Source organism: Acanthochromis polyacanthus, chromosome 12 (assembly GCF_021347895.1).
Source record: "Acanthochromis polyacanthus isolate Apoly-LR-REF ecotype Palm Island chromosome 12, KAUST_Apoly_ChrSc, whole genome shotgun sequence".
In the NCBI taxonomy this organism is placed as follows: domain Eukaryota; kingdom Metazoa; phylum Chordata; class Actinopteri; family Pomacentridae; genus Acanthochromis; species Acanthochromis polyacanthus.
In genome coordinates, this window is record NC_067124.1 from 36500868 (window position 1) to 36522959 (window position 22092).

General features: G+C 40.5%; 3 protein-coding genes across 5 annotated transcripts in view; all 3 read left to right on the top strand.

Annotated features, from left to right (window-relative positions):
- Positions 1 to 7587, top strand: part of fam171a1 (family with sequence similarity 171 member A1) — a 37033-nt gene extending 29446 nt beyond the window's left edge. For both annotated transcript variants that reach the window (XM_022195990.2, XM_051956305.1), the window contains 2 exons: positions 1039 to 1156; positions 2677 to 7587. In XM_022195990.2, the coding sequence (XP_022051682.2) occupies positions 1039 to 1156; positions 2677 to 4191 (1633 nt within the window). In that variant the 3' untranslated portion in view covers positions 4192 to 7587. The remainder of the gene's footprint in view (positions 1 to 1038; positions 1157 to 2676) is intronic.
- LOC110952451 (acyl-CoA-binding protein homolog) overlaps positions 1 to 22092 on the top strand; it is a 66367-nt gene that overhangs the window by 15322 nt on the left and 28953 nt on the right. The gene's annotated exons all lie outside the window — the stretch shown is intronic.
- nmt2 (N-myristoyltransferase 2) lies at positions 9577 to 21841 on the top strand. 2 transcript variants are annotated; one of them, XM_022195992.2, is made up of 12 exons: positions 9577 to 9773; positions 10157 to 10274; positions 11699 to 11840; positions 13118 to 13236; positions 13320 to 13411; positions 13501 to 13617; positions 14096 to 14266; positions 14360 to 14468; positions 14572 to 14742; positions 17170 to 17337; positions 17555 to 17692; positions 19520 to 21841. In XM_022195992.2, the coding sequence occupies exons 1-12, from the start codon at positions 9661 to 9663 to the stop codon at positions 19538 to 19540; spliced, it is 1479 nt and encodes a 492-aa protein (XP_022051684.1). In that variant the 5' UTR covers positions 9577 to 9660; the 3' UTR covers positions 19541 to 21841. The 2 variants fall into 2 exon arrangements, with proteins under 2 accessions (XP_022051684.1, XP_022051685.1); XM_022195993.2 differs by having other exon boundaries at positions 10160 to 10274.

The following is a 22092-nucleotide window of genomic DNA, read 5'->3' on the forward strand; positions in this document are numbered from 1 at the left end:
AGTTTTAGGAGCATCCAACCTCGAGGCTTACCGAGGGTAACTAGACCCACCCTGGCAGAGAATTAAATTTGTTGCCGTGGGTTGTCTAGCGCGGCTAGGCTAGCTTCCAGCAGTATTTAAATATAAATACTTTTTTTTTCTTTGGATAGTATTCAGATCATACCGACCTTGGTTGTGCTGATTTAAATGGTCAAACTAATGAGTCATTTTGCTTCGTGTCAACATCATCCTTTCTGTAGCCAAAATAGTTCCATGTAACAGACTTTTTTTGCAGTTAAATCTTACTTTTGAATGTTTCTCTCCTGTTTAATGCTCATTTTTCTGCGCACATGTGGAGCTTGCAGGTCAACAAACTGTGTCTTATGATAAAGTAGAAAAAAAAACTTCCCTCGTAGATCAGTCATTCAGACTAAGAACCGTTTGAGTTTTCTTTGTTTATCATCAGTGGAAAAAAGCATGTGTTTGAGCTAATTTGCCTTCCCTGTGTGTGATTACGCACATCACAATGTTGATGTTGAAAAAATAGATCGATATATTCGAACAATGTCAGCGCTGTACAGTAGAAAATGTGCTATTTTAGGATTCATATTTTTGGTCTCTGCGTCATCTAGAAGAAGTCATGTTATTACAAGAACATTTTATGACGTGTTTAATTTAACTAAACAAACCACATTTTGAATATTTTATTTTTCTGAACCTGTTTTTGCATCATCTGAGCTCACTGAAGTAGGCTCATTGTTTTCATTCGTTCATCAGTTCATCGGTGAAAACGGCACCAAAACAATCAATCTCTCATGGAAATTAAAGCAAGTAACCTCACATAGAGCTGCCTGAGAGTGCTGAGGTTTTATGTTGCTTCAGTGTAAACAGAGTGGAATAGAAGTGCACAAAACGCTCAGGTACCGCTGGTATCCAGACTCAGTATAAACCAAACAAAAGTGATTTATTTTCAAAATGTTTGTTCATGAAAGAAGCTTTAAGGTCGAGTTTATTTATCTAAATGAGTTCTAACCTCTGCTGTGTGTCTGTGTTCTCCAGACGTCGCTGTTTGAAGCCTCGAGGGTCCCACCGTAAGCTGACGATGTCCTCCGGTCTGGACAGCAGTAAGAGGGACCAGGCCACCTCCATGTCCCACCTGAACCTCATTAGCAACGAGGTCCGTACCACTTTTAGCTCAGCGATCAGCCTGATTTACACTGTTTACAAAAAGGAACTTCGCTCATTTTACCCGTCTAAGTTTGTCCAACCCTCTGAACTCCAACTAGCTGCACATTTTTCCTCCCTGTGAGTTCATTTTTCACTGCAATATAAAATCCTGCACCTCTCTGGAAACAGAACAACCAGGACTAGAAGGAGAGAGAACTCAGAAATGTGTTCTGTGCAAAATGGCTCAGTTAGAAGGCCATAAATCATTAAAAAAAAAATAAAAAATTCTTGACTAGAAAATGGAAAATTGGCTTAAAAATAACAGATGTTGCCAAATACTGGAAAAAATGTTGGCTCAGTACAGGGTGTTCCTAAAGTCTGGACACATAGGAAGTCTCATTCTGATTTTTTGCCTCCACAGATTAAATATGTCTCTGTCGAAAGATTAAATTAATCTGCTATCTTTCAATGTCCATCTTTCAAATACACTGAGAAGCGCCAATTCAACTCTTTCTTCTTTCGACAAAGTCATATTTAATCTGTTGTTTCTAGATTTTAAGGACACGCTGTATACTATATGTATTTTACTCATTGTAATTTGTGTTTTTCTTCTGGACATCAGCATTGTTTTCTTCTCTTGTTCACCTGAAAACTCTGAGTTTTTGTCATGTGACTGTTGGTTGCAGCCGAGTCAACCGTGGCTTCCTAGTCTCACAGAAAAAAAACCTGAATTTTATGCTTTTGGCACTTATTCACTACTGCAAACAGTGAATTTTTAAGCAAATTTTTGGCTTTTTTAAAAAAAAAAAGGCATGTAAAATAAGAGATTTTAATCAAATATCAACTTAAAGCCTGTTTTTGGCCAGTTTTCCTGACAAAATCCTAAACTATAGATCATTTTACCACTTAAATTTGTCTCCTCTCTGCCCTTTGTAAACACTGCACACCTGCAGTTCAGGTTAAAAAAAACCTGAATTTTTGTCATGTTGTTTACAGATGAGTCAGTTGTAGCCTCTCAGGAGCGTCTAATTCTTAAAAGAAAAATAGAATCTGGTGGAAATAGTTGATTTTCTGCAAATTTCTAAATGAAACATGTAGATTAAATGACTAAGATGAATTATCACTATTTTGAGCTTAGATTTGCTTAATTTTCCCAAAGGAACTTATTACATTATTACTTCAGACTGTTTTAAAGTGATATATGTGATGAGTGTCTTGTTTTACAGTTTCTGACTAATACATAGTGTCATTTTAGTAATTTTGCAAAGATAACTTCTTAAATTTTTGAGATTCAGAGGGTAAAAGGAGTTGAGAATACACTGGTTGCTGCTTAATTCACTTGAGTAACTGAATGTTGATGTTTTAGTTGCATTGTGGGTAATGTTTTGACAAGTAAGAACAATAAATCTTGAAGCTAACAGTCTGAAAGAGCACAGATGAGTCTGCTTCACTGTCTGAAGTTAAGCTGTTTGTTTTATTCTGCTGTATGTGAGTGTGTCTAAAAAGTTTCCATCTTTTTGTGGTCTCCAGGTGCAGCTTGAACTTGTTTCAACAGCGACTGAGCCCGACATGACGACTCCGATGCTGAAGCCTTCCTCCTACGAGCACCAAGACAATCAGCGTCAACACAACCTAATCCACCACAGCAAACACAGCCGCTCGTCTCTGGGCAACAGCCACCACGGTTCGTCTCTCGGCAACCTGACGCCTCGCAGCAGAGACTACCGGCAGTCGGTGGAGACGTTCCAGCTCAGAACCGCGCTTTCATCCGGGACCGACCGGGGCTACCGTCAGTCGTACACCTCCGTCTGCTCCTCCAGCAACCACTTCTCTGACCCGCTGTCGTCAGCCAATCACGGTCAGGCGTCGGCCACGCAGCTGAGCGGCGTTGGCATCATCGACTGCATCTCCCCATCCTCCCCTCCTCACTCCCCCAGTAGAGGGGAGGGAGGGGAGTGCAGGGCTCCGGACCACCTCCTGTCCCGCTCAGTGGACCACCTGGAGCGACCCGGCTCCCAGCTGCTCTCCCGGCCGGGCCAGCTGCTCTGCTGCGGCTCCGTGGACCTGCTGAGCGGAGGCGAGGGCTACCCCAGAGTGCGCCCCACGCTGGTGATCCCGGCGCACTACATGCGGCTGCCCGGGGAGCACCCTCTGTCCGGTCAGGCCCTCCTGCTGCAGACCGACCAGCAGAGCGACCTGGAGACCATCCAGGCCGAGCTCAACGCCTCACACTCCCAGCAGCCCCTGGGGCAAACCCCGACCGACTGCACCCCGGGTCCCACCAAGCAGGGCGACGGAGAGGCTCGCGGTTTGCCAGAGTCGCTTTCGATTCCCGGAGCTCTTGGCGAAACGGCTCTGGTGGAGATAAACAGTGAGGACACCTTGTTGGCAGAAAAGACTCTCATGGAGCTGAGAGGGGGGAAGCCGCTGCCTCACCCCCGGGCCTGGTTCGTCTCACTGGACGGACGCTCCAACGCTCACATCCGTCACTCCTACATCGACCTCCAGCGGGCCGGGTGCCATAGCAACACGGGAGGCCAGCAAGGGAGGAACGGCAACGACGCCAGTTTGGACTCCGGCGTCGACCTGAACGAGCCGAGAGTTGGCCGTAAGGGGAGGGACGCCGAGCGGGAGGAGCGGGAGGTCGAGAGATCGAAGGGCGCTACGCCAGCGTCGGCCTACACCCAGCTGGTCTACGTGGATGATATGGACGGGGGAGGCAGCGAGGAGGACAAGTGCAGCCCCCAGGACAGCGAAACGGGACCCGACCTGTCAGACAAAGCCGAGGGCAGCAGAGGGGACATGGAGGGCAAAAGAGCCGAGGGGGTCCGGATTCAGGAGGACCCGCCCTCGCTGTCCTCCTCATCCCCCAACTCTCCTCCTCCGCTGCCGACGCCGGACGGGGTGACGGGGTTCAGGACCGATCACAGGCTGCTGTCGGTCTCCCCGGACGACGAGGCAGCTCAGGAGGACGCAGAGGAGGAGAAGAAGAGCCCCTGGCAGAGGAGGGAGGAGCGCCCCCTGCTGGCCTTCAACCTCAAATGATTCACATTAAAAGAAAGGTTTTCTGAAATCTGTCTCTAGAGAAAAGTCACACGCTAAGAGCTTCATGGAAAGTGTTTGATGTGAAACAATCACTCCTCATCATGGAAAAATTACAAAGTTTACCAGATGTTATGGAGTTAATCAAGTAGGACACAGATACACTGTTTATTATTTTCTATATAAGATGCAAATAAGTAAAACCAAATAACTAAAATCTAAATGGAAGCTGAATTCAATCTAGAAACTAGGCCCACACTTGGGGCATAAATACAATTTTTGCTGCTCTTCTTTTTATTCCCCTTCCAATTTAACATATTAGCATTTTCAGAATCTCCTTCACCACACACAAACAGCCTAAAAGCTCTAAAATGAGAAGTTTTATAGAAGAAATGGATCACGCAATAAGACAAGTCCGCTTGGTTCTTTCAGGGATTTAGTCGGGGGCACCATCCCTGCTTCCTGGGCTCAGCTCGTCCTCGCTTTAATCACTGCTCTACACCATTCTGATTGTACTTTAATAAATACAAACACACCAAAGCATATTTCTAATATAGCAAAACGACAATGAGGTGCTGTGGAGACGGCTCTGACTCTGCAGGACTGGTCGCTAACTAGAAAAGCACTGAGAAAACGCAGGCCTCCATCAAAACCAGTAGTTCACACTTGTGTTAAATGTGATTTTTGCACTCTAAGCTTAATCGGTTCTTCTGTTGCTTCTCGTGCTGCATCTGTCCGACTTGTTTTACACACACACACTTAAATATGTGTTTTTAGATTTAGTTTCAGGCTGCACAGTGGGGTAGTGGTTAGCACTTTTGCCTTGCAGCAAGAAGATCCCTGGTTCAAATCCCGGCCTGGGCCTGGGATCTTTCTGCATGGAGTTTGCATGTTCTCCCTGAGCATGCGTGGGTTTTCTCCGGGTACTCCGGCTTCCTCCCACAGTCCAAAAATATGCTGAGGTTAATTGAGTACTCTAAATTGGCCGTAGGTGTGAATGTGAGTGTGATTGTGTGTCTGTATATGTAGCCCTGTGACAGACTGGTGACCTGTCCAGGGTGTCCCCTGCCTTCACCCGAGTCAGCTGGGATAGACTCCAGCACCCCCCATGACCCTAATAAGGATAAAACAGTGTATAGAGAATAGATGGATGGATTTAGTTTAATTTAGTTAGTTTTTATTTCATTCATTGACAGAATTTAGTTTAATCTTACTCCACACAGTTCTGCTAAAAGTCACATTTTTGTTTTTACTTCTTTAAACCGAATGTATTTGGCGATGCTAAGCCCGGGATACAGTGATGGTGTCCCTGCAGAACAGTAACCAGTAGAGCTGCAGTGATTCTTTTTGTAGTTGTCAAATATTAAATTAATTGCCAACAAATTGAGCGTTAATTTAGAGTTATTTTAAAGAAAAAAATCAAACAAAAACCTCTTATTGCAGTCTCTTAAATGTGAGTATTTTCTGGTTCTTTTCTCCTCTGTTTTGTGACGTTTTCATAACCCAGCAGCTACTCGATTAATTGAGAAAATAATCATTTGCAGCCACAATCTGTATCCACACACAATTAAGACAGAACACCGTGAAAATGAACAATCTGAAAGAGTTTGGAGCAATTCCACTTTGTGTTGCTGAAGCTCCAAATGGGAAGTTTGTACTAAAATCACTTTAAAGAACGACAACTGCTCTCATTTCTTACGTTAAAATCACTTTAGGGGGTTTTATGAGCAGGAGAACACATTAGGGCTTATATTAGCGCGTGAGTTTTGTTTTTAGACAGACTTTTAAAACCGTAACCTCGACTCCTCCTCTGACCACGGCGTGAAGGATTTACCTGTTCACATCGAAGCCCTTTGTTCTTCACATAGCACTGAGAATATATTTCCACTCTGGGAACTCTTCTGGTCCAGAAATGAACGATTCAGCTCCTTCACCAACTCCCCGGGACGCTTTACGAAACGTCATCTTCACCGTGAACGTACGCTTCGCCTTGGAGGGGACACGGACAGACTCTGGAGGCAAGAAATTAGGATATTTTATGCACAATAAATATATGCCTTTTTTTTTTATAAATAGCCTTGTAGACACAGTCGTTGGGTGGTTCTCAGAAATCAAACACTACAGGAGGCGTTCTTCTTGAGCCATATTGGCCTCAGAAACGAGATTACAACCCCAGTTTAGCCGGGAATTAAAAGTAAGTTCCAGGTTTTAGTCTTTTTCACTCCTGATCTACAAACAAACATGCAAATCCTGAACTTTGAGTGTTTTTTTTTTTGTTTGTTTTTTAGAGTTTAATCTAGCCCGTGGGACGGCTCTGTGAAATGAAACCACTATCCGCTCAGATAATGTGACACACGCGATACCACTACGAAACTGTAGTTCCACCCAAAAACATGCAAGGTGTAGTAATAATAAACTGATAATATGAAGGGTTTTGTATTTGTTGAACCACTGACCGGCGTATTTTTGCTCCGAAGGCTATGCATCACTTTTATACGGCTGCTTGAGATGCCTTTTTTTGTAAGTTTTGATTTAATTAATTGCCAACATGAAGTATTTTACCTGAAAATAGGCTATTTTTTATTTCTTTAAGGGCTTTTCCTTCTCACCCGCCTTATTGTTAGAACACCGCATAACCTTTAACCGTTTTTGCTTGCTGTGTTTCACCTTATTTTTTGTTTTATCCCCCCCCACACCCCTCATGATCCAAGTGCCTTTGAACAACCGACCGGACTCTACAGCAAATTTTTTGCAGAACAGATTTATTTATTTCTCACCTTCTTTTGCCTTCAGCTTTTCCCTCTCTACCTCAGCCCTCCCTTTCTCTCTCTCTCTTTCCTGCTTGTGAAAGGAAGCATGCAGTAAACTTTCCTCAGCACTATTACAAGCGACGCTGCAGACCTCTCAGAAAATGTCCACCAGCCTCTCCTCCTCCTCCTCCTCCTCCTCCTGCTGCTGCTGCGATCGTAAAATCCTCCAAACAGCAATCAGCAAAAAACATTGATTTCTATTCGAGCGAGCGGTCGAGGGCTTGCAGAAGTTTGAAGTGAAGCTAAGTGCGATTGTATGTGAAGCTTAACGGCAGGTCGTTTCAGTGCATTTTTTTGTGTCTTTTCTGTGTTTTTCCGAGGGTGAATGTTCTGCTGGATTTGCGTTACATCCAATCGAGGTTCATGTAGTCGTAGCAATCATATTCCACAGTGTGTATAGTTCTTTCCTTGCGTCTGCCTGATGGAATCGGTGTGTAAGTCGGTGTCGTGAATGGCCTTTTCTCTCTCTTAGTATCCCACGGCAACCTCCAGATCGAGGGTGGAGTAGCAATACGGCCTCCTGAGTGTGTAAATCGGTTGCTTGCATTATATTTGAAGCCTATTATTCTGAATAAACAGCCAAACTGGAGTTTTCTGTGTGCGTCTGTTTGCAAACTATAGATGTGGTTGTTCGTGTTCAACTTTTTTAATCATAAATGTGTCTATTAAATACTAAATTTCTCTCTTTTTTTAAGCCAAAGTACCGTTCAAACCTTCAGTTTCTATTTAGTGCAAAAAGAAAAACTTAAAACACAAGTACCACGAAATAAGATCATATGAAATGAGTTCATATATGAGACTAAAAGCTTAACTTAATCTGATGAGCTGACAAAAGAGGAGACAAAAAACGACATCTGAGGAGATAATATTAGCAATAATTTAACAATAAGTTGATACAGTAAGAAAATATCAGTTGACTAATTTTGGACACAATCTTTTGTCACAAAAAACAGAAATCCAATACAAATCTGAAGTTTCCATGAGTATGAATCATTTTAGACATTGCTTTATTCTGGTTCTGGTTCACTTTTCACTTAATTCCATTATTTATGAAACAAATATAGTGAGTCATGCTTTAATAATGCTGGATTATCTTGTAAAAGTGAGAAATTCCTGCAAAAATGACCCTAAAATGATCCTAAAAGAACCAAATTCACCGCATATGTTGTTTTTTATTTGTGACTAATTGTTCTTTATTGTACTGTATTATAAAGTTGCCCCACAAGAGCAGAATACCAGCTACACAGTTTTTACATTGTTACCTGTGGAACTTATAAGACACTGAGTTTGATAATAGTATCCTCCTACAAGAAACTCTGAGCAACAAACAGTTAATTTTCTGCAAGATGAATAAATTAAGACGTGGTATTTTTAGTATAAATCGTTTGTCACATGTCACATAAAAATCACTATAAAACTTAAACAGGTGTGTGTATGAATTAAAATGGTTATATTTTTGGTTAAAAATATACATTTTTGTCACAGATTATTTTTTTTTTAGCCAGACAAAAACTTTTGGTCACAGAAAACTTCACAATAATCTAAAGTTGGTGGGTGTATGGAAAAAAAAAAAAGTAATATTTTTTGTTAAAAATACACATTTTGTCTCTTGCCAAAGGAGAACTTTTGGTCACAGAAATCCACTATAAAATTGCTGTGGGTTTGAATAATATTCCACATAGTATATTTAGTATGAATGTAGTGCAATTTATTTATTTTTTTTGTCATTTCCAGTCAGAAAAACATGTTGGCCAAATAAAACTTCACTCTAAATCTACAATTGGTGTCAGTATGAACAAATATGGTCTTATTTCTAGCTAAATCTCTCTCTCTCTCTCTCTCTCTCTCTCTCTCTCTCTCTCTCTCTCTCTCTCTCTCTCTATATATATATATATATATATATATATATATATATATATATATATAGTCCCTTGTTTGTGTCATTTTTTAGCCAGAGGAAAGTTTTTGGTCACATATAAATTCACTACAAAGTTGTTAAGGGTATGGATCATTCGCTCATAGTATTTTTAAGATAGATATAGTATATTTTTTGTCATTTGTCTGTGTCATTTCCAGCCAAAAGAAACCTGTTGGCCAAATGAAACTTAACTATGAATGGAAAGTCGACGTGAGTGTGAACAATTATTGTCTCATTTTTAGCAAAAAATATATATTTTGTCACTTGTTTCATTTTCAGCCAGAAAAAAACTATTGGCCAAATAAAGCTTCACTATAAATCTAAAGTCGATATGAGTAAGAATCAGGTCATGTTTTTACTAGAAAAATATATTTTGTCACTTGTGTGTCATTTCCAGGTGAAAGAACCCTTTTGTCAATAAACAAAATCACTATAAAGTTGCAATGGATATGAGCAGTTTTGGACATAGTGTTTTTAGTATACATTTAGTATAAATATTTTGTCACTTGTTTGTGTCATTTCCAGCCAGAAGAAACCTTTCAACCAAATAAAACCTCACGATAAATCTAAAGTTTTAATGGGTATGAATAATTGTGGTCCTTGCTGTGGCTGCAGTTCCTCTCGCGTCCTGTAGGCGGCGCAGTTTCCTCCGACGTTTCCTTTGTTTTTCCGTCTCTCAGCCTCTCAGCTCTGTTTGACGGCGGCTCACTGTTTTCCTTTTTTTTTTATTTCAACATTTTTTTAATGATGGCGGAGGACAGTGAATCCGCGGCCAGCCAGCAGAGCCTGGAGCTGGACGACCAGGACACTTGCGGGATAGACGGAGACAACGAGGAGGAGAACGAGCATATGCAGGGGTGAGTGCGGGCGGGCGGCCTGTCCGGTCCGGTCCGCTTCGCTCGGGGGAAACGCAGCCTGTTTATGTTAGCGCAGTTGGCTTGCTAATGTTAGCCGACACCAACACAGCCGGACTGTTCGCTTAAAGGCCCGCGTTTGGGGCGTTTTTATGACGATTTATTTTACTCGCGTGTGTCCCGTTTTACTCTCCGTTAGAGTCCCGACAGCAGACCGTTAGGACGAACCGTTAGCGAGCTAGCCAGCTAGTTAGCTAGCAGCGAGTAGCTCAGCTGTCAGTCGTTGCTATGGCAGCTAGCGTTAGCTCCGCGAGTGGGTCCAACCTCCCGTCCGTCCTCCGCTCATGTCCCGTGTGTTTGTGTGTTTGTGTCCTCCGTGTCTGCAGCAGCCCGGGCGGGGACCTGGGAGCCAAGCGGAAGAAGAAGAAGCAGAAGAGGAAGAAAGAGAAGCCGAGCTCGGGTGGAGCCAAGTCCGACTCCGCGTCCGACTCTCAGGAGATCAAGGTGTGATGGAGGAGATAGCACACACCCTGTCAGGGCTAAAACACTGAGCTGAGGGGGTAAAAACAGCACAGAGAAGCCTGAAATCAGTGTAAATACTTCAGTAAAACTCGTTATTAAGGTGGCAACATACAGATGCACTTTACTTGACAGTGTACATTTAAACTTCCATGAAAAAATTAGATTTATAATGAATTTTTATTTGACTAATAGGTTTCTCCTGGCTGGAAAAGACATAAACAAAACACACTAAGACATTGCATTTCACCTTTTATTAAATATGGCATGCACAAAAATATTCCTACTGGTGGAAATTGTTGTACACTTTTGCCTTACATGCTATTGTAAATGACTATAATATAATTTCTACCATGTACCAGAGCATTACACATTATAAATGCACTATAAACTAAGAGCAGCAGATGCAAAATTTTTCTAGTCAGTTCTCAACTCTGATTTATTTCATTTAAGACAGTCTGAGTTGACCCAAGTGCTGTGCATGTTATCAGACAGGCAGCAACAAAAGTATATGCAAAACATCAAAACAAGCTAAAACTAGTAAAATAGAATAAAAATACTTAATCATGCAAAACAGAATAACAATTAGCATAGCAAAAATGTAACAATAAACATTGTAAGCAATATTGTGACCATTAAGAGCAGCCAAAAGAAATTAAGAACATGTATGTCTTGAGGTTTCTCTTGAAAATAATAATAATCGGGGGAATATTTAATGGAAAGATGAAAGCTGTTCCGAAGTTTTGGAGCTGCTCCTTCAAAGGCACAATCTTTCTAGTCAAGTGCAAGTCCTGGCTAAATCTTAAGAGCTCATTGAGGACCTCTGGCTGCACACTGTGGCTGCTGACAAGATGTTTATAAGCCATAAAGTTCATATCCAAGTGTTTACAAGTGTCAGTGGCCACAGTGCAAAGCATCATGAGAAAGAGAGCAATTCTGGACATCATATATAAGTACAAATGTGGAAGAAAAAACATGACAATAGTCCAAAGCATGTAGCATTAACATCTCTAACACAATGTCTTTTTTCATTTCCAAGCAGAAGAAACCAACTAGTCATATAAAACTTCACTGTAAAATGGGACATACAATCTTAAGTTTAACCGTACAGCTCATGTCTTGGATTTAGAAACCAGGATAAAATCTTATTTCAGTTCAGAGAAACATGAATACTCCATGCTGTGATGTTGGGAGGTAAAATAAACCTAGATGCTGTTTTCATCTACTGTCAAATGAAGATTTTCTGTTAGTTTAAATCTTGCATGTGGCCTTTTGCTGTGTCTTTTTGTCTCCGTTTGGATCATGTAGAACTCTTATTCTTTGGCTGGATGTCAGGTCTCACACTCAGAGAGAGGTTGGTTCATGCTGTTCTCACACTGACTTGTGCACATGATCCTTCACTGCTCCAGAACCCTGGTTTGCCCATCCAGAAGCTGCAGGACATCCAAAGAGCCATGGAGCTGCTGTCCTGCCAGGGCCCAGCCAAGAGCATCGACGAGGCAGCCAAGCACAAGTACCAGTTCTGGGACACTCAGCCTGTCCCAAAGTTAAGTAAGTACCGAGATAAACTAGGCAGAGCAAACACAAACTTTCTTTATTCAGTTTAAATGTATTTCAATCAGATTATGCTGCAAATATTTTCTCTGTCAAGTTTGGGGAAAGCTTTTACTGAGAGAAGACACGCATCAGTACCTCTTTTTTTTTTATAGTATTATTAAACAGTATTATTTCTGCTGTCAACAGGAGGTTGTTCGCTTTTCTTTATCCCAAAAAACCCGCCAGTGGGCTTAGAAAGTATGTTATCTTTAAATATAATCAGTAAAATTACACTATTCATCAGCAACAAACTGTAAAAATATAATTTTCCGATCCGATGTTTAGCTTTCTAGCAGTTCTTGAACTCCTCATGTGTAACCTCCAATTTCATCTGGCAAAATGAAACAGATTGAAGCGTTAAATCATGATATTTTTGATCAAAATCACTTTATTCTACTTGTCTCTGTTAAAAATGTGCCAAAAATAAACAATTTGCTGTCACCAAAATCTGCAAAAAACATAAAATTTTGCAGAACTGAAAGTCAAGTGATAAAAATTTAGGGGCTTTGTAGCTGGACTGACAGCAGACTGCTGATATGAAATGGGTATGGTGACAAATAAAACAATGTAAGCAGTAAAATATCTAAAGTATGTAGAGCTATAACATTTTTTCCAGTGCCGATAACGCATGTGGGCACCTTGAACAATGTTGTATGTATTGAATCCAAGTTTTTTTTGTCCAATCTAAAAAGAAGTGAACTTGTTTTATGATTAATGGCATTGTTTTGAGTTCTCTCTACTTCCAGTCGTGGTTGCTCTGTTTCCATAGAGGTGCAGGACTTTATACTGCAGTGAAAAAATGAGTGGACAGTGGATAAAAGATATGACAGGAGCAAAAAAGAAAACACCCAGAAACTAATTGAGTTTCAGAGGTTTAGCACTGATTCTATGCATCAGTGCCGTCTCCTGTTTATTCCTTTCGCTGCTCAAACCCTTCGTCCCAAAAACATGTCAGCTGCATGTTACAGTCGGGGTCCAGGCATCCTCACCGGGCGTACTTAGTGGTATTAGATTAAGCTGTTACCATGACGACTGTTGCCCAAAGAGTCGAGTCTGTGCAGGAAGGCTCGTTTTATGGGCCGGCCTGGGACCAACAGAGACCGATTTTCATCGTGTTTGATTGGTGCTGTCGGCAGTTTTTGTGGTTTCATCTCTTTGAAAAGGGCAAGAATTTTTCTGCTTGGTGACTGCAAATAGTTTTATGTCTGACAAAAGCCGTGCTGTTTTTGCAGATGAAGTTGTGACGAGTCACGGGCCAATCGAAGCCGACAAAGAAAACATCAGACAGGAGCCATATTCTTTACCTCAAGGCTTTATGTGGGACACTCTGGATCTCAGTAATGCAGATGTAGTAAGTGAAGTGTTTGTCTAAAATAAAAGTAATAATAGAAATCACGCATGAAATGAAAGACTGACCCCATCTTTCTCTTTCAGCTCAAGGAACTGTACACATTGTTAAATGAAAACTACGTGGAGGACGACGATAACATGTTCAGATTTGATTATTCACCAAGCTTTCTCAAATGGTACGCTTTCAATAATGATGTTTATCTTGTTTATCGCGTGCTACACACGTTTGTCCTCCCACTAAACCTCCGCTGTCGTCTCCTCTCAGGGCTCTACGTCCACCTGGCTGGTTACCACAGTGGCATTGCGGAGTGAGAGTGTCCTCAAATAAGAAGCTCGTTGGTTTCATCAGTGCCATCCCTGCAGATATACGCATCTATGACACGTGAGCACTCCTAAGCAAACATACGGTATACAACAGAAGTGGTGCAATATCACCTAAATGTCAGAGGAAGTTGAAGAGTAGAGTATTTGCTTAAACTTGAAATTAAAAGGTAGCGTTTTAAGTGAAGCATTACTTTTACATTTTCAGTGTTTCATACGTCTACTTTTGTTTTTGATGTCAGATTCAGTCTTTATCAGCATGGGGTTGAGTTGCTCTGTCTTTTATTTTGAAATATCCCAAAGGTGATGTTTCTCATACTGTGCATTCTTTGTAAAATGTTTGTTCAGAGAAAATACTCTACTGTTTGACGTAGAACTCATGCAGTTATTTAGAGGTGATTTCATTTTGAGTCATTTGACATTTAGGTGATGTTACGCAGTGTGCCCCTGTTCATGGTACATTTGGAGCAGAGCAGTGATGATCTAATAGAAACTTTTTTTACTCTAACACACTGTCTTTGTTTATTCTGCTCCTTCAGGTTGAAGAGGATGGTAGAAATCAACTTCCTGTGTGTCCATAAGAAGCTACGTTCGAAGCGTGTCGCCCCAGTGCTAATCAGAGAGATCACACGGAGGGTGAATTTAGAAGGAATATTTCAGGCAGTTTACACAGCTGGGGTCGTACTGCCTAAACCTGTGTCTACATGCAGGTAAGCTGTGCAGCATTCAGACACAGCACGCAGGATTTAGAGCCACTAGAACAATACTTCTTCACTCTTCTCCTCTGTTTCTCTGATTTTCAGGTACTGGCATCGCTCTTTGAACCCTAGAAAGCTGGTGGAAGTTAAATTCTCCCATCTGAGCAGAAACATGACCCTGCAAAGAACGATGAAACTCTACAGATTACCAGATGTAAACGCTTACGCCCGCCAGTCAGTCCAGGATCTCCTTTTTAGCCATTCTTATTAGTATCAGGAGCTTATGTGGATGTTTTCTTTCTCCACACTCTTATTAGAGCACCAAGACTCCGGGTCTGAGGCCGATGGAGAGGCGTGACATCCGCCAGGTTACCGAGCTGCTACAGAAATACTTGAGACGTTTCCAGCTCGCACCTTCGATGGGCGAAGAGGAAGTGGTTCACTGGTTCCTGCCACAGGACAACATAATCGACACATATGTAGTAGAGGTAGGAGGAATCAGTTCCAGCCCTCAACATACAAAAAATCTGACTCTTCTGAGCATGTAACTGTGTGTTTTTTTTTCTCCCTGCTCCTGACACATTTTTCCTCTCTGCGGGCTAATTTTCCCCTGCAACACAAAGTCCTGCATCTGTATGAAAACAGCACAACTACGGCTAAAAGTAGAGAGGATTTAGCAATATATGTTGTTCAGTGGTTAGCACTTTCGTCTTGCAGCAAGAAGATCCCTGGTTTGAGTCCTGGCCTGAGCCTGGGATCTTTCTGCATGGAGTTTGCATGTTCTCCCTGAGCATGCGTGGGTTTTCTCCGGGTACTCCAGCTTCCTCCCACAGTCCAAAAATATGCTGAGGTTAATTGATTACTCTAAATTGTCCGTAGGTGTGAATGTGAGTGTGATTGTGTGTCTGTATATGTGGCCCTGTGACAGACTGGCGACCTGTCCAGTGGGCTTAGAAAGTATGTTATCTTTTAATAAAATCAGTAAAATCACACTGTTCATCAACAACAAATTGTAAAAATATAATTTTCCGATCCAATGTTTAGCTTTCTAGCAGTTCTTGAACTCCTCATGTGTAACCTCCAATTTCATTTGGCAAAATGAAACGGATTGAAGCGTTAAATCATGATATTTTTGATCAAAATCACTTTATTCTACTTGTCTCTGTTAAAAATGTGCCAAAAATAAACAATTTGCTGTCACCAAAATCTGCAAAAAACATAAAATTTTGCAGAACTGAAAGTCAAGTGATAAAAATTTAGGGGCTTTGTAGCTGGACTGACAGCAGACTGCTGATATGAAATGGGTATGGTGACAAATAAAACAATGTAAGCAGTAAAATATCTAAAGTATGTAGAGCTATAACATTTTTTCCAGTGCCGATAACGCATGTGGGCACCTTGAACAATGTTGTATGTATTGAATCCAAGTTTTTTTGTCCAATCTAAAAAGAAGTCAACTTGTTTTATGATTAACTGTGACAGACTGGCGGCCTGTCCAGGGTGTCCCCTGCCTTCGCCCGAGTCAGCTGGGATAGACTCCAGCACCCCCCGCGACCCTAATGAGGATAAAGTGGTGTATAGAGAATGGATGGATGGATGTTGTTCAGTTTTTTGCCCAAAATCATAAAAACAAACAAAAAACCTGATTATTCTCCAGCAACATTTATCCAAATGCCCACAGATGTTACCAAGATTGGAACTACAGGAGGTCCACATGCTACAGATGTTTCGCAGTACCATTCTAGAGCCATGCTGCTTTTATTTTATTAATCATGTGCGTTTCACTTCCCTCTCAATCTCTCTGTCCGTCCGTCCGTCCGTCCGCATTTCGTTTCCAGAGCATATCTCTGAAACTACTTGAGGGATTTCATTCATATTGCACCCAGGCCATCTCTATATAGTATAGATGTGCCTTTTGGGGTGTATGACCTTGACCTGATTTTCAAGGTCATAGTGAAGCACTCCAAATATTTTTTGGTTTCCTGAGCATATCTCACAAACTACTTGAGGGATTTCATTCATATTGCGCACACTAAGCCTGTTGGTAATGTAGATGTGCCTTTTGGGGTGTATGACCCTGACCTGACTGTTGTTTTTTTTATTGTAGTGAAGATGTGTCATTTTGTAGGTGTATCATCCAGTATATATTATTATTTCTTGCACTTACAGGTACTATATATAAGGCGGGGGATGTTTTAAGCGGAGCGTGTTTATTGCTTTATGTAGACGCTACGATGCCTAGAAGCAGAGAGAACTGAAACATGTAATTTGTGCGATTTCACACAGTCATTATTCTACAAATCAATTTCTTTGATTATTTGTTTTGCAAAAATTAAAACACAACATTTTCCGAACGCACCCACAGTGATTACCAAACACTGGGGCTCCACATGGCGTAGATAATTTAGCTGGTTAAATTTTTACAAACCGCCCCTACACATCATTTCTAAAAAGGTGTTTCACCATGCTGAATGTGTCTTCCAACAGCTTGCTTCTCTGGAGCCATGACATAAGTTTTAATTTCCTCTCAAGCTCTTATTTCGTCTACACTTTGATTGAAGTAAACCAGATATTTACTGAGTTTTTGTCACTTAGTTGTTGCTTGCAGCTAAGTCAGTCGTGGCTTTTCAGTTGCACCAAGGAGCTCTGAATTTTTTGTTTCTTACAGAATCTGATGCTAATTGTTTATATTTTGGTATTTGTTTGAAATGAGACATGTGGACTCAATTTATTTTTGAGGAAATATCATCATATTATGCTTCTTTTTGGTTGTTTTTACTCTATTTCCTAACCATGATAGATTTGCAGACTGATAGAAAGTTGAAAATCCAAAGACTCTTTCTGGTAATTGGTGTCATATTTAAAGATGTAGTGCCTTTCAAACCTGACAACTTTTTGCTGTGTTTGTGTCTCAGGGTGCCGGTGGCGTTCTGACAGATTTCACTAGTTTCTACACTTTGCCCTCGACCGTGATGCATCATCCTCTGCATAGGAGCCTGAAGGCCGCTTACTCTTTTTACAACGTTCACACACAAACCCCGCTACTGGACCTAATGAATGATGCGCTGATCCTGGCCAAGCTGGTAATGTTGCTCTCTACTCTAAAACGTTAAAAAATGAAGCATTTCTTTTGTATTATCAGCTGTTAGCGTTGGTTTCAGGAACACAGGAAGGTGCCTGTGCAGCTGCAAATACAAGAAAGTCGAGTAAAATCCAGACAAAGCAAATTATGAAATAGTTTTCGATTGTTTTCTTGCTGCTGTGCGAGTGATCACGACTTTGATTCTGTGTGTTTAACAGAAAGGTTTCGACGTGTTCAACGCCTTGGATCTAATGGAGAATAAGGTGTTTCTGGAGAAGCTCAAGTTTGGCATAGGAGATGGAAATCTGCAGTATTACCTCTACAACTGGAAATGTCCCCCGATGGACCCCGATAAGGTCAGCAGCAGGATTTACCTGAAGGGAAAGCTGTCGCCGCATCGGCTTTCAGTTAACGACCTTCAAAATCTGAGTCATAAATGAAAGATGAAATAGCTGCTCGATTTATTTTGGAGAGGAAGTTTTTTCTATCTAACATCTCCACAGATAAGGCGAACTGAAATGCTTTAATCGAGGGAAATTAGTGAAGCTGTCGGCCTCAGCTGCTTTGATTCACTGAAAAAGTTACTTACTTAATGGCTGTTGACATAATCAGTTTATTTATGAAATATAAGTCATGATTTTTTCTCACCACACTCATTTGGAGTGGGTTGCAGCAGCTAATTTGTTATTACTCCTTGGGGTTGCATTTACAAAGAGACACACACAAGTGAAGTAAATTGAAGACTTTTTCCAGATTTTAGAGTTAATATTTGCCAAAAAACATCACAGAGAACAAACAACACAGTCTGCAGCTAAGAAAACACTTTCCTCATTCACTTTGGTCTGCAGCTTCACACCCATTACAAACTGAAATGTCCAAAAAAAGAAAAAAAAAATACTGCAACCAAGATGGATTAATGGCATCTGATAATGTTTGAAGAAAAAAGTTTAAATTCTCTGATTGCAGCTCCTTAAATGTGAAGAGTTTCTGTTTTCTTTCATGAAAATAATCCTTAATTTTAAAAACACAGCAGCACCAAAGCACGCAACGTTCTCAGAAAGTTAGTTTAGTTCACAGAACAGTTCTAATACCCACAATCAACAGAACATGTTTAGAAGTGGGAGCTTTTTAAGTTTTAACTTTTTGTTTGTTTGTTAAAAAAACACTGAAAATGCTCATTTCCATCAGCTCACTTTTACTCAACTTTGTTTTATCACAATATTTTGTATGTATATAAGAAAAACTGACCAAAAAAAACTAGACTGATTGAATATGTTGCAACAAAAGAGCAGTGATTATGTCTTATTAATAATAATAATAACTTTATTTATAAAGCGCTTTCCGTCAAAGTGCTGTACACAGAAATAAAAACAGATAAATAATAACAGATAAAAATAAAAACAGAACAATAAAAAAAGACATCAGTTAAACAAACAATTTAAGATTCATATATAAAAGTCTTGTATCGACAAGTCACAGAAAAAAGATTAGTATTTTATACCAGAGCTGCAACAATTTTCTGTTACCTGCCAACTATTACTAAACATCACCAAACGTTTTGATAATCACTTGGTTTAGAAACAATCCAATTTCTCTGTTTGCAGCTTCTTAAATGTGAATATTTTCTGATTTCTCCATGACAGTAAGCAGAATATATTTGGGTTGAGGACAAACAAGACATCTGAGGATGTTGTCTCGGGTTTTGATCGACATTTTTCACTGTTTTCTTACATTTCATAGACAAACAACTAATCAGTTAATTGAAAAAGCCGCCTTATTCTCATATACCGGGCTTTGCAAAAGTTCTGTTACACTTGTTGAGACATTCACGAAAATGAACACAAAGATTTGTTGGTGCAATAAGATAAAACTTTTGGGTGACCACATTTCTGATTAATATTATCATTAACACATATATTGAAATATTTGGAAAATAAAAAATTATCTTATTGCACCAACAAATCTTTGTGTTCATTTTGCTTGCATTTTGCAAGTGTAACAGAACTTTTGCAAAGCCCGGTATATCGCCTCATTGCCCATTTTTGTTGCACACCACGAGCAGTTTGCTAATTCAGTCCTTCACTCTGAAAGTTATTTCAGCAAAAGTGCAGGTTACCGTTAGACTTTGTGGTTTGTGTATTTTGCATTTGTGACGTAACGGCCGGTGAACGTTTGTGTTTCAGGTCGGCCTCGTCCTCCAGTAGCGGCTCCCTCGTCGGCCGCTACACAAACACGAGAGGTTGCCGGTGACCTCCGGATATTCTTACCTGGACGCACAGGTAGCCCGAGCTAGACAATGAGAACTACAACAAACAAAAAAAAACCCAACAACAAACAACCTGGCGACGGTGAGGAGGTCGCCAAGAACATTTCTCAGTTCACCCGGAGGTGAAAACTCTGAAATCATCAACATCCTGAATGTGAAGTCATGCTATGCCTGAGATACTCACACAACAAGTACAACGCTCTCATTTAAAACACACACGCACCTGTTCGACATTCAAGAGGATGCCTTGACATTGTGACGTTCGTTTCCGTTCTCCTTCCTCCGCTGTCACAAGGGACTGGCATGTCATTCCATTTTACCGACTTGGAATTATGTAAATGATAATCAACAAGTAAACACGACCAGATACAAACAACAGTTTTTCTTTTTCCTGTCCGGACGTTCGGTTCTCGTGCTTCACCGCTGCTTCTTATCGTTCCCGTTTCACATCGTCAGTCAGGTGTCTCTGCTGGCTGTTTTTGGGCCTCAGTAGATTAGAAATAAGAGCAAGAAGGTGTTTCTGACGCATAAACAAACACCTTGTTTTTGAAATATCTCAACTTTTAACTGACAATTTACAAACACGCACGGGACAAACAGTGAATCTTCGCAGACGGAACTTGATGTACATGTTTTGTTTTTTCGTTTTTTTGTTAAAACAAAAATATATAGTTAACTGTACATTTAAAGCCAGATCATATTTATTCCTGCAGTGTGAGTTTTTTGTGGGTTCGGGAGGGCTGATCCAAAGCATTTTTTTCCCTCATAAGTAGATTCAACGTGGGATTCAGCGGTTTTTAAATGACGAATGTATCGCATTGATGAAGCACAATTTCCGAGTTCAAATACGGACTGGTACACGCTGAACGACGGCGTTTTTTGTCTTTTTTTTAACGTTACGAAGCTGTTTCTAGAGCTGCTTTTTGAAATAGAACTGTAGGTACATTTACGGTGGAGTTTGTGCATGTTAGCCACAAAAAGTCAAACTAGCCGAATAAAATGAAGCTGATAGGAGAGTGAAGTTACACCATTAAAGGCAAGAAAAGGTGGATTTTGTGCAAAAAAGAAGTTCATCTAGAGACAGTTTTCTAATGTAAAAATGGCTGACTTGCTTTGAAATCTTCTCGGTTAAGTCATTCAGAGAAACCCTCATCCTCCAGCTGTAATCGTCCATCCGCTCACCTGCGGTCGGATGTTAAATCTTAAAACTGAAGAGAATCGAGCACAACATTCAAAAGAACCTGAGGAATGATTTGATAGAAGCAGATGCAGCGGTTTGATGAACAAAAACCTGCATCTGCTCAAAGCTTGTCCAGGTTAATTCTTAATCTCTGGATTTGTTTTTTAACGGTACTGTATTTTGTGTGTCGGAAAATTAAAACGTAGGTCATTTTTTAAAAATTATTTAGTGTGTTGTGCAGCTAAATGCAGTTCTGATATTTATAATTGTACCTTTTTAAAAATGTCTTAAGTAGACATCGTTTCTGTTCTTTTTTTTCTTCCTTAAATTTCCAGTTAAATAGGCGACTTCAGGACTGAATTTTGAGACTGGATGAGACTCTTTATAGGAAAAACTTTTCGCTCTGAGTTATTTAAACGTTTGATGTTTCTGTTCAGAACTTAAGAGGTCAAAAGGCTGCTTCTGTTTCTTTGTCTTTCGGTATTTAACGTCATTTCCCTTTATGAACAAGCCAGAAAAGGACAAACGATGGTCAGTAAAAGCTTCAGGGTTCGAGGATTTTGTTCCTTTTTTTTTTTTTTTTTTTTTTACGGTCAAATGTGCTGCATTCAGAGACGGACGGCATTAATTTAACACTGAACATGGGTTAGTGAGTGGACTGTGTGCCTCCTGGATGTTGTCGTGTCCCAGATGTGTTGCCTGCAGCTGTTTGAATGAGCATGAGTCGCTGCCGTGTCGATGTAAACTAGACGCACCCTTTACCTGGAGTTACCTGCCTTATTTCAAAGTTGATTTTGTTGTTTTTAAAGAGACTCGGAGGTGGGGCGAGCGCTGGGGTGTACTTTTCAAAAACAAACAAAAAAAAACACGTCATGATACAGCTTTCTCTAACTGAAGAACAATATTTTTATTCAACTCCATTGTAAGCTGTGAAAAAGCTGAAGAACTTGTACCAGCATCATTTAGACATGAGCCCATGCAAATAACAATCTGTTTCAACACACACACGTCAGCTATACCAGCATGGATATTTGATTGAATAAACTCACTTTAAAACGAGCACGGGTGACGAGTCTTTGTGACGGTGGGGCTGGGTTTTTTTTTTTTAATTATTATTATTTCTGACTTGAAATAATAGGAAAAACACAGATATAATGAATAACAATAACAGAACTCTACTCATTAGTTAAATTAGCCTGTTAAAGCATCAGTCCTTTGTTATAGCATGTAAAGACATTTAAAGTCTATAAAATAAACATGGTCACTTCGGACATCTTGTATGGAGTCACAGGAGTGCCACATCAAAATAT